The sequence below is a fragment of the Sphaerodactylus townsendi genome, linkage group LG08, assembly GCF_021028975.2.
Source record: "Sphaerodactylus townsendi isolate TG3544 linkage group LG08, MPM_Stown_v2.3, whole genome shotgun sequence".
Taxonomy (NCBI): Eukaryota; Metazoa; Chordata; class Lepidosauria; order Squamata; family Sphaerodactylidae; genus Sphaerodactylus; species Sphaerodactylus townsendi.
The window spans coordinates 94,126,573-94,139,158 of record NC_059432.1 but is presented as its reverse complement, the minus strand read 5'-3'; the positions used below and the strand labels follow the sequence as shown (position 1 = coordinate 94,139,158).

The following is a 12,586-nucleotide window of genomic DNA, read 5'->3' as shown; positions in this document are numbered from 1 at the left end:
TGCCATTGATTTCCCCGGCTATTCTTTACCCTGTGGCTATGAGCTAGGTACTCATTTACCGACCAAGAAATGGATGGATGGCTGAGTTGACCATGAGCCAGCAGCCAGGATATCCAACCCACAGGGGGCTCCAACTCCTGACCGTGTGAGTGGCAGTGCAAGCACTTAACCACTACACCACGCAGCTTCTCAAGGAGAATAAGCACTTCCTATTGTGGCTTTGTCTTCCCTTTACAATTGTATTTACTTGTGACAGTTGTAAATACAGTGGAACCTTGGTTTTCATTGGTAATTCGTCCGAAAAGAATCGATGAAAACCAAAACCAATGAAAACCGAGGCAAACTTTTCCATAGGAATCAATGTAAATCCAATTAATCCGTTCTAAGTACTCCAAAAAACATACCAAAAACACATTTTTGGTGAATAAACATAGTGTTTAATGCTGAAAACAGTAACTAACAATAACACTAGGACCAGCTTCAGAGCCAGTGGACCAATGTCGCACCAGAAAGCTGTCCAAAGAGGTCTGTTTCTGATGCCTCTTTAAGATTTGTCTGAAATGGGGCAAGACATTGTCATTAAACAAGTTGCAGACACGGCCTGCAACAGCTTTGTCCGGGTGATTTTTCTCCACAAACCCCTGCACCTTACTGCAAATCAATGAAGACCAAGGCAAATCGATGAAAACTGAGACAAATTTTTCACTGAAAAAAATCGATGAAAACCGAAACCGATGAAAACCGAAGGCAATGAAAACCGAGGTTCCACTGTATCAGTTTCTCCTATGAGATCAAACCAATTTATGAGAGTGTTCCAAATAATCTCCCTTCAAGTTTCTGTCCAGTGTCTTTGAGCAATGAAACTATGTCAAACACAGCAGCCTTCTCTGTGCCATAATAAATAAAAATTATCTTACTCAAGGGTGAGGGGAGTTTCATGTGCAATTCCAAGTATCTTCTACCTCCACAGAATCAGGAGACCATAGATTACATACGGAATCATATTGATAAACATCATTTCTGTCCATTATGGAACAGGATACTTTTCTAGATTTCTGAGATGCACATTTTCAGTATTAAAAACTGGGGACTGAGTTTTTGAAGAAGAGGGTTTTTTCCCCATACAGTTTCCTTAATTGTCTCCTTGTAACCAGACTGTGTCTGGATTTATACTTTCTGGTCAGGACCCCTTCAGCCAATTAGCACTCATCACCTTTTTGGCTACCAACTCCTTGTTCTTAAGTGTTGAACAGTGAGGTAGGATGGTATTTACCTGATTTTACCTGATTTAATTGGATCCGTTGACAGGCATATGGAAGCCTGACTGTCAGCATTCTCATCTTCATAGCAGAATAGAAGCATCTTTCTTGAATTGCAACACTGGGTATTCATAGTTGGCCAGCGCCGCTCAACAAGATAGAGCGCGTTAATCTCATTGCACTAACCGTGAGCCTTCCCCCAAAATATTGCCAAGGAGGGTGGTCAAAGTGCACAAAAATGTTCATAGAATTTGGTGCCCACTTGGTGCTGGAAAGCTCCACCGTTAGCTGAACAGACAGCAAATTTGGGTTACCGCCATGTGGCAAGCTCCACATAAGGATGTGCTGTTTTAAATTATTAAAGGGGTTTCTTTGAGCAAAGTCCATTCATTATATTTTCCAACATGAGTGTTTATGTTATTAGCAGCAGCAGTAAAAGACCATTAACATTGTTCTTGTTTTCAACTTTGTATTTAAGAATGACTTTTTCTTTTAAAAAAATTGGATTAAGCACCTCATGTCCTGAATCATGATACTCATTTCTATCCCATAAATCCATGCAGTAGGATTGTAGGTCTCAAAGACCTAGCTGTGGTCCTTAGAGTCCATGTGTGAATCATCCTTGCAGCCATCTATGTTGAGCAAATATTTACGCCAGTAGGGTTCAGCCCCAAGATTAAAATCGTATTTCTTGTGCCTTTCAGGGAAAGTCTTTGACATGTTGATGTTCTTTCCCCCCTCTTCAGTAATAGAAAACAACAGTGAAGTTGGTACACATTTCCTAAGAAACTTTTTTCTAAAGTTTTACTTTCTTCCAGCCGGCTGAATCCTCTAGGGCTTACTATTGCTTTGGATGACCGGGGTAACGCTCAAGGTCAGCTTTTCTGGGATGATGGAGTTGGTATTGGTAAGTGTCTTTCTAGACAATATGAGACCAAAATCTTTCTCCTCCTTGTGAGGTAGATAAAGCCGAGAGAGTTCAGAGAAAACTGTGATTAGCTCAAGGTCACCCAGCAGGCTTGTTGTGGAAGAGTGGGGAAATAAATCTGGATCTCCTGATTAGACTGGAGTGATCCTGCAAGGAGGGTATAAGAAATGAAGGTAGAAGGATGAGCAAAGGAAGGAAGCCAACCCTGTAGGATACTTTCTTATATGATAAAAAACTTGCTCCATGGTACACAAATAACTAGAATTAGGTTAAGAGAATTTGCTTTTTATGAACCAAATACATGCAGAGCAAAAGTGAGTAGGGACATGCTCTCTCCTGCCTCCTTCAGTCCTATTACCATCACAGGATTTAAGCATCATGCTATGCTTATGGAGGTTTGCCTGCCTCCAGGGGGGCCTGGATTTCTTCTAGAATTACAGTTAATCTGCAGACTTCAGATATCAGTTCCCCTGGAGCAGATGGCATTTTCAGAGGGCAAACTCTGGCCCTTTCCGCACAGCAGGAAGAGCACCTCTCCACTGGCAGAAATTATGCCTCTTCTGCACACACCCCCCACTCACCTCGTCCTCCAGCGTCGGTCTGGAGGGCTGCAGGGGTCAGAGGGCAGCGTGGGTGGGTCTCAGCAGCCCTCCAAACCGACACTGGAGGACGAGGTGAGTGGGGGGATGAGAAAGTGGCGCCTTCGGCGCGGTGCGGTTCGCACCGTGCCAATGGGAAGGCGGCACTTTCCAAAAACCTCCCTCGGGAAGGGAGGTGGAAAGCGGCGCCTTCATGCCACTCGGGGCCGCACAGGATGGCACTGGTGTGTTGCAGCAGCACTGCCTGTGCGAACAGCTCCCCAGGGACCGGTGTTTTTTCGTCCCTGGGCTGCTGTTTTTGGCCCCATGCAGAAAGGGCCTCTGATCCTGAGCTGCGTCAGGCTTTTTCTGAGCTCCCTTCCTCCAACAAATCCTGCCCTTCTGAGGCTCCATCCCCAGACCTCCAGAAATTTCACAACCCAGAGTTGCAGATCGTATGCTCATTCTATGAGTGAATGAAAAAAAACCCATGGTGGCTTCAGGGCAAGAAGGCAGGACCAAGTTCTCTCTTGAACACCCGTCAACTTCATCCCACCCCCCACCCCCCCAACCCCAACTAATCTGGAGCCTAGAAATAGCTGCTGTGGGCTCTCGACTGGAGCAGGACAGCAAAACAAAAACAAAAAATGGATCCAGGAATGTAGGTATTTATGAACGCAGAATGGAAAAGAAAGGTAAATTTTCTTCTTCCATTCCATGACATGGATCTCAGTTCTTATGCTGTTGATCTAAATTCCAGCTTACTGTTTTGTAATAAAAATATATTCTCTCTGTCTCCCTTTATTTTTCCAGATACCTATGAGGAGGGCAAGTACTACTATGCAACATTTCAAGTAACTCTGGTATGTATTTACCATTTCATCCCCCCCCCCCCGCTTTAACTAGATGTAACAGAAGATAACCATTACTTTATAGCTATGGATAACACTTTGGTGAATGTTTCATTCATTCATTCATTCATTCATTCATTCATTCATTCATTCATTCATTCATTCATTCATTCATTTATTTAGTTTCTATACCGCCCCATCCCCGAAGGGGTCTGGGCGGTGTACAACATAAAAATTCATGCAATTCATACAATGTTAATAGTCACTAAAATACACTAAAATTCCATCTAAACAGCGGTTAACACAATCAGATAATTAAATAATTAAAAGTTAAATAAGTTAAATAAGAGGTGTCCAGAAAACCCACCTTTAAAACCTTCCCCAAAAAGGAGAGCAGCGGGCCTTTCAATATGAGGATTACCCTGATGTAAACAGTACAGGGAGCAGGGAGGGGCACCAGTCAGCGGCTGGACACTCCAAAGGCCCGGTGGAACAGCACGGTCTTACAGGCCCTGCGGAACTCACCTGGACAGCTGGAGAAAGGGTGTTCCACCAGGCCGGGGCCGGGGCCGTAAAGGTCCTGGCCCGCGTGGAGGCCAGCCGCATCATTTTGAAGCTGATGTTCATACTCTTCTTCACATAACCAATACAAATAAAAGCCCTTTCAGATTCTCAAGGCACAGATGCTAGATGCACTTTGGAAAGGGAACAACATCAAAGCAGCAAGTTCTGCCTCCTCCCCCCCTGAACCATATGTGTTCTTTCGAATTTATACATAAAGACACACAAAGATCTATGCATGTTTGACTGGCCCTCCCCACACAATCCAGAATCCGCTTTTGCATATGATTCTATGTTTGTGTTATACACAGACATTCCTGTAAATATTCATGGCTTGGGGTAATCTTGGTGCTTGAACTAGAGATCATGGAGAGACCAACCCCTCTGCTTCTTTCAACAGGCCCTTTAATCTCTGTTTCAAAATTCTTTATATTGAGCATTATTATTTATATTATATTTCCTTTAACTTTATATTAGATTTTTGCAACCAGGTTTGGTTCCACACTTTCTGCTGCTAATGTTGCAGATTTGCTTATACTATAGAAACAGCTGTGCCTTTTATATGTATCAGTAATGTAGAGTGTATATAGTGCTGATTCCTTGGTGCACAAATAAGGTTGAAAAATGTATCCATTTAATAGGAAAAGATTCAATGCAAGTAACTGAAAATGGCATAAAATAAAGAATCACAGGGTTGAGCTGCACCACAGAAAAAGTAAAAACAAAACATGAGCTTTGGGGACACAAAAGCGGGAATGGAACACCTGAAATCATCCCTAGTGGACATACCGCTTACAACTATTAATGACCTGGGGGAAGAATAATCAATTACTTTGGTTAGAAGAAGAGTTGGTTTTTATATACCACTCTTCTGTACCTTTAAGGCATCTCAAAGCAGCTTGCAATCCCCTTCCCTTCCCCTCCCCACAACAGACACCTTGTGAGGTAAACGGGGCAGAGAGAGTTCAAAGAAAGCTGCCACCCAGCAGGCTTCTTGTAGAGGAGTTGGGAAAATCTGCTGCTCAGAGGAGTGCGGAATCAAACCTGATTTTCAGGAGTAGAGTCCAATGCTCTTAAGCACTACACCAGGGGTCTGCAACCTGTGGCTCTCCAGATGTTTATGGACTACAATTCCCATCAGCCCCTGCCACCATGGCCAATTGGCCATGGTGGCAGGGGCTGATGGGGATTGTAGTCCATAAACATCTGGAGAGCCACAGGTTGCAGACCCCTGCACTACACTATGCTGGCAGTAAACTAGCCAATCTCAGCACCTACTGAATCCTTTTTTTTGTCTTTTTCTCCCCAGAATGCACTGAATGTTTATGTGGATCACAACAATTACTTAGAGGACTCGGTCCCTCTGCAGTTTGGCTCCCTTCATATCTGGGGACTCGCAGCCACATCAGCCACAAATGTTACCATTACTTATGATGGGGGCATAGATTATGTGATCCCTGAGTATAATCCAGAAAGCCAGGTAGGTAACAAAGTAGTTATCGATTTTTTTAAAATTCCATTATTTTAGCATTGTTTACATTTCTAGCATTACACAGTAGTATTCTTTTCTTTTAATTGGCATCATGCCCAGCCACCAGAATACATAATGTGCGAGTAATTTCAAATTGTGCCTGATTAGAAAGACGCCTATGAATCACCACATGGCGCGTTTGCTGCTCGGGGTGGGGAAATGCAAGACTTGCTGGTGCCATCTGGTAAGGGCGGAAGGGGAAGGAGAGCCATGCTTGAAAAGGGCTAGTGACACCGGAAGAAAGGAGAGGGAGCTGAGACTTTAAAGCAGCTTGCTCTCCTTTGTCCAGGCCATGTGCTCATCAGCTGACGATTTGCCCACCCGCCTCTCCCTATTTTTTTTCTATGTTAATGCATGCTTATTTTGTCATAGCTTAGTTTCTGGCCGTTTGGCGCATGGTGCATGCCCTCTGGAAGGGCAAGGGGAAGGGAGCTAGGGAGATATGCCTTCCCCTCTGGAACAGCAGTAACGGCCAGAGGCAACTGCCCTGATGAACCGGGCCGAAGGGGAATATCTCTGGCCAGGAGCATCAGCCCGGCAGAGCCCCACAGTAGAACGAAGCTCTGGTTGGGGTGCCCGCCCTGCTGAGCTGTAGCATGTACCCGTATGACCAGATCCAGACCCATGCTTAGCCTCACGCTTCTGCTCAACAAAATGGCTATGGCCAATTTATTACCCCAGCAATTGAGTAGTGTGTATTATTGGTAAAGGGCTTAGCACAAAATGATCCACCCTTGGACAGCAAATGATGCTAATATTAAACTCAAACTGCTTCCATCGATCAACTTATCTATCCGTGACAAAAGTTATATCCTTCCCTCCTGTGCTCTGCTCGCCCCCATTATCGGATAACACAGAATAACTGTTGGGATGGAGAAATATATGGTATGGGTTATGATGAGATGTTATTTTATTCACCATCAATGGATTCAGTGTTGAGGTTTCAGTTATGTCAAATTTCATACTGTTTTATTGTATTGTTGATGTTTTAAAATTTTGTAAGCCGCCGTGAGCCCGACCTTGGTTGGGAAGAGGGCAGGATATATGTTTCATTAAATAAATTGTGCTTAACTGCAAAGCAACTAGACTGATTTGCATGATGAAAGGCTGTTAAATGCTGATAATCTATGTAAAACATTATCATGCTGAGACAGGGGCCGTGGCTCACTGGTGGAGAATCTGTTTAGTATGCCAAAGGTCCCATAAATGAATCAGGGAGCAGGAGATGTAAAAGGTCTCTCTCTCTCTTTCTCTCTCTCTGTATGTGCATGCGCACCAACCTGGCATCCCTACCACTGTTTCTGTCTTCTTCAAACTCTATGGCTGTCATCTTGTTTTATCAGTGTTTCTATTCTGTGTTTCTGCTCATGCTAAGATGATCTACTCAAAATGCTGCTCAACACTGCTCAGTGGGGCTCATTCTCAGAAAAGTATTCTTAGGATGACTCTGGAAAAGTGCCACTCAGCCATTCCCCTAGGAGCTATCACAAATGGCCTAGTTAGTAGATCTGGCTGTGCTGCTATGGATGGTTTCCTAAATTCAGTTCATCATGCCAAATAGGAATTTCAGTTCAGGATAATCCTTATTATTAGACCCCTCTGCAGAAAAAAAAACTAATGGAAAGATTGCATGGGGATCTTGCCCTGTGTTAATTCTGTATATTTTGAGGGGTTTGCTTTGCTTTTGTGTTTTGCAGCTACTTGCATGAATGAATCGCTTTCCGATGACATAGACCTTTACTGAAAACACAGTTGTTGGCCAGCTTTTGTTTCCTTTCTCTAATAAATTGCATTCAGTTAATCTCTCCCAGCGTCTCCTTTTTCCCCTCATGTTCATTGCCAGGCTCTTTGCTTTCTTCTATTGACCTTTGGTTGCTTTCAAGTATAGAGTAAATGCTCTTCAGGCTTCTATTGTCTCCCTCAGTAGAATGGAGTTTCAGAAAGGGAACATATTTCCATACTGCATTTTCATGCCGTAATTTGAAAGGTATCCTATCTCCCCTTGCCCTCTTTCTTTTATAACAAACATTTTCCAATGAAATTGAGGGATCTTGCATTATAGTGACAGTGAATCTCTCTCTTTCTATATCTCACATTTGTAGGAGGAAATTAAAAAAAAATTCTGAAAACTTTTCCTGGCACACAAAAGTTTCTTTCCAAGAGTTTTAATTAAAGCTACACATTTATTTGGGTTACAGTGTCCTATTTTCAACTTGAATGGAACCATTTCTTTTCTTATGTTTAACCTGTGATCATCTTCCTACCTCTAAACGTTACACTGACTACATTTTGCTTGATATCCTCCATCCCAATTTTGCCACCACTCTTGTCTTTCTAAAACACAATAGAATTCTTCCCAGATCAAATATGGTTGGTTCATTCTTTTTTCCACACCTTTTCCCTTCTGCAGTGCTTTGCTCTTCTTGTCAAGTCTTTACAATGCAATTATATAATCACAAATCGGCTAGTTTTCATGCAAATCGTCTTCAGGGAGACAAAAGTCACACCGCTTTCAAGATCAACCGTGAGCTGGTTGGATCCCACCTCTGGTTTCCCCGCCAGTTTAGTTAGGTGTGCGTCATCAAGTTTTGGTGATCACTTACTGTTTTCCAAGCAAGTGATTCACCAAAGGGGGTTAACTGTTGGCTTCCTCTGGAAAGTCTTCCTTGGTGGTTTCCCATCGAAGTACCTGCCCTGTTTAGCTTCAGAGATCTGACAAGATCAGGCTATACTATACAATTCCACATTCACAACCTAGGCTTATTTAAACTGGATCTCATATAGAGCCCACTGAGTTAGGATGGTCACCATAATTTTAGGTGAATGTGGAGACCCCTTGTTTGAGAAAAAAATATCTGAAGAACAGAAGCCAAAACAGAGCATATGGTTTCTGAAATTATGTTGGACCGTATCTCCCTTTTTAACATATGCAGCTGTAGAAATGGTTACTTCCTCTGGTCAAATACTTTCTTCACTCAGTTGTTGTTCAGCAGGATCTACTCCTATGCATGTAGTATTCTGTGGTAATGGGGTTCCAGCATTGTCAAACCATAAGAGAGACTTTCATGTATTTATCGTTCCAAAATGTTCCTCAAATGGTATTTAATAACCTTTCCCCCTTCTTTTTTCAATCCCTTTTATTTCAGATACTGAAAGCTGATTTCACTGGCAAAAACCTCCTCCTTCATAAAGTACACCAACTCAAATGGACAATAAGCACTTGAATGCATGTAGAAAACGAGTTTTGCGGACAACCTCTCCATCAGAAATAACTATATTCATGTATCAATTGTATTTTGTTCAGAAATGTTAGCAATAGGCTAATGAAAACATTGATAGTGACAACCATAGGTAATATGTCACACAGCCCATTTTTCACTTTTTTTAAAAAATAAGCCTTATATTGTTTTATCTGACAGTTCTGGAGTATTTGTTTAGCCGTTGAATCAAGTCATAAATAAGTTGGGAAGCAGAATAATTTTGTAAAATAGCAGGTGATTTCTTTTTTAAGATTAATTGTAACAGGGTAGTCATTATGACAAGAGAGCTTTCTTGGCCTGATTCCCCACCCTCCACCCCAGGAACTAAAATGTCTGTATAAAGATGAAATGCCGTGTATAATGGGCTATATGTAATTGTCTTTTATGATGATGTTTATAAATTTCTGTACAAAAATGTGTCATAAAATACAACAGAGCTTTAATTTTTGTAACTTATACAAATGTGACAACAATACACCCACAGTAAACATTTTTATGTGTATTAGAATATTTGTTTTTGTTTCATGCCTGGAACATCACATGCGATTGTGCACATTGATCTGGATTATATAATACATGGAAATACCTATCCCAGTCCACACTGAAAATGTGCACACAGATCACTTTGGTTGGATCATGTGCATGACTCCTAATCCAGCAACGGAGCCTGACAAAAGGACTCTGCTTCTGTGCATGGATTGTCATTTCTAAATTAGAGCAACAAATCCATCCAATTGTTATTCAATGGAATGGATCATATGAACCACTACAAATAGGAAAGTGTCTGTAGGTTTACTTTGTGAAAGCCAAATCCTTTTCCAAAGGTCCACAATGTCCTTCGGCATGGGTGGGGGCAGGGAACAGGCAAAGAGATTTCCATGCATTTTGTATGAAGTATCCCAATCACAAATGAATGTGCCTGCAAATTAATTCTCTCAGCTGAAATGAACAGGAATTCAATTTTAATCAGAGTGAGGCTTGGACCTCATCTTAGTTATTTTAGCTTCTCGGGAGAGGTCAGGCTTGATTTGGTGTAGAACTTACTTATTTGTCTTTTTGACATCCCATGGTATCTGTAAAACTCTTTCAACACCACATTTCAAATGAATCAACTTCCTTCGTGAGCATTCTTCATTTCCCAGCTTTCACACTCATATGTATTGTCGAAGACTTTCACAGTTGGAATTAACTGGCTGTCGTGGATTTTCTGGTCGGTGTGGCCGTGGTCATAATGTAGCAGCCCCAGTGGTGGGAATCAGCCAGTTTGGCCTAATTTGGATGAACCAGTTGTTAAAAGCCCCTCGCTCCCCCTCCCCTGGTAGAAGAGCCGAGCCAGGCAGTGTGTGCATATGTGTGCAGTAGAGGGCTTTGGCTTGGGTCTCCTCCCCAACCTGGGGCTCCAAGTTGGGAAACGCTGGGGGGGAGGTAGCCTGGGCGGCCACAGATCAGGCCAAACACCTGGGCTGGAGGCACGTCCTGCCCTAGCCCGGGAAGGCCACCAGGGCAGGCTGCACCATGGTGGCCATCCCAGGCTAGGGCAGCAGCCGGGAAGCCTGGGAAGCCTCCAGTAGGGTGGCAGTTGCCAGAGGCCTCCATTGGTTGCATCCCTTGGAAGGTTACCCCAGGCAGCTGGCCCGGTGGCACACAGGCCAAGCCACAGCTGCCACCTTCTCTCACCTCCTCCCAGCCCAACATTGAAAAGGGGGGGCACAGCAGCCAGCAAGTGGCTGGCTGAGGAGGCACAGTGAGGGGGCAAACTGGTAGCTAAATAATTAGAATCCCACTACTGAGCAGCTCCCACCACACCATTCTCAAGGTGTGATACTTACCTGGGTGTGCATTTGTGGCTTGGGGGTGGGACAGGTTGAAGAGTGTGGTTTGAGATAGGAAGGAAGGTGAGGATAGGTGCAGGGTGGAGGGGAGTGGGGTGAGGGGAGTGGGGTGAGGTGGGGGATGGATGAAAGGTAAGGTTTTGGGTGGAGGAAGGGTTTGAAAGTGTGCCTAGTGAAGGGAAGGGTTGGTAGGTTAGTTTGAAGGTGGGGAGCGTTAGAAGGTAAGGCTTGGATTGGGGAGGATTGAAAGGTGTGACTAGGGGTAAGAGGAGGTGGAAAGTGGCTGGGGGATTGGTAGGTGAGTATGAGGGTGGGGAGGGTGGGAAGTTAGGTTGGGGTTGGGGAGGGAGGTAAAGTGAGGGTAGGGGTGGGGGAAGGTTAGAAAATGAGGCTTGGGTGGTGGGAAAGTGGGAAGCTGTAGGTTAGGGTGGATGGCAGGGCCCAGCCTTGCTCATGGGGTTGGGGGGAGGCAGGTTAGGGCCTGCAGAGCTGCTCCGCAGGCCTGCCCTTACTCGCAGGGGTGGGGAAAGCAGAGAAGTGTCCGTGGAGCTGCTCCGCAGCCCTGCGCTCCACTTACATGAACCAGCGGCGGTCCCAGGCAGCCTGGTGGGGCTGGGCCGAGGGGTACCCTCTGAAATCTTTCACTGGCTGAAGGAGCAGCCTGCCAGGGGCAGGCCAGGGCAGGCCAAGGGGGAAAGGATGAGGGGTGTGGTTGTAGGGGGTGATTTTCCACCCCCACTAGACCGAATGGTGGCCCGCCCGGGGCATTTTTCCCCACCCTGCTTTGTGGAAGTTCTTCCTATGGAATTCATGCATGTAATCCCTGCATTGACTATGGTTTCGAACTTCTAGGTGGATCCTGAATTATAACAGATCACCAGATCACCAGATGACAAAGTTCAGATCCCATTATGGCATTCCACCCCTGCTGACCTCCTTCTCCTTCCAAGACTCTGCCCTCCATCAGGAATTTCCCAACCAGGAGCTAGAAATCTTAACAACCATGCTTGTTGTAAGTCCCGAAAACACTCTGGGTAGCCCTGATGTTAAAGGTGTTTATGTTCAGGAAAAGAGTGAGATTATTGTGGCTGAGTGGCCAAAAGGTAAACTATTGCTTTGCCTATTCTTTCCCCACCCCCAGCATTCCAGCAAGTGTATCACTAGATACGGTATCTTTCTCCAAAATTATGCAGGTCATGAGAAGTAGAAAAAATTCAGACTCCGCAAGGTTTCTCAATAGAGAGTGATTAATTCAGATGAAAAAGGCTGTAAGAGATACCTCTGTACGATTTCACTAGAGATATAAATATCAAAGAGCAATGGGCTATTATGGAGATATTATGTTATCATTAAAGGCATTTCTCAAAGAGCTTATTATTAATGCCCAAACAATTGCACTGGCAGAGCTGAGAAGATTTTTTTCTCCTTCCAAAAGACAATGAAGCTTACAAAATATGGGTAAGCGAGAAGGTTAGCCAGATGACTGTATTGAAAGAGATTAATCAAGAGATCTCTCCAGGACTGTTGGTAATATCTCAGATAAAGATGACTGCAGCACTAAGAGAGATGAAAGCATAAGTAAAGACAGACTGCTGGGCGTAAAAGAAAGTGCAAGTTAAAAAGAAAGGGACCGCAAACGTAATTTGTGCCCTAGTCAATTTGATGATGTTTTGATCAGCCTTGAATAAGCTGGAAGACGTTTTAAAAATCCAAAACAAGTTGGGCATGTCATAATTCTTGAACTTACCAGCTCCATCATAAAATGAGATTCAAAAAAATCACTTCA

General features: G+C 43.9%; 1 protein-coding gene across 1 annotated transcript in view; it reads left to right on the top strand.

Annotated features, from left to right (window-relative positions):
• SI (sucrase-isomaltase) overlaps positions 1 to 9,449 on the top strand; it is a 143,387-nt gene extending 133,938 nt beyond the window's left edge. Inside the window, exons 68-71 of the mRNA XM_048507076.1 lie at positions 2,078 to 2,166; positions 3,579 to 3,628; positions 5,487 to 5,657; positions 8,855 to 9,449. Of these exons, the coding sequence (XP_048363033.1) occupies positions 2,078 to 2,166; positions 3,579 to 3,628; positions 5,487 to 5,657; positions 8,855 to 8,932 (388 nt within the window). The 3' untranslated portion in view covers positions 8,933 to 9,449. The remainder of the gene's footprint in view (positions 1 to 2,077; positions 2,167 to 3,578; positions 3,629 to 5,486; positions 5,658 to 8,854) is intronic.
• The last annotated feature ends 3,137 nt before the right edge of the window (positions 9,450 to 12,586 follow it).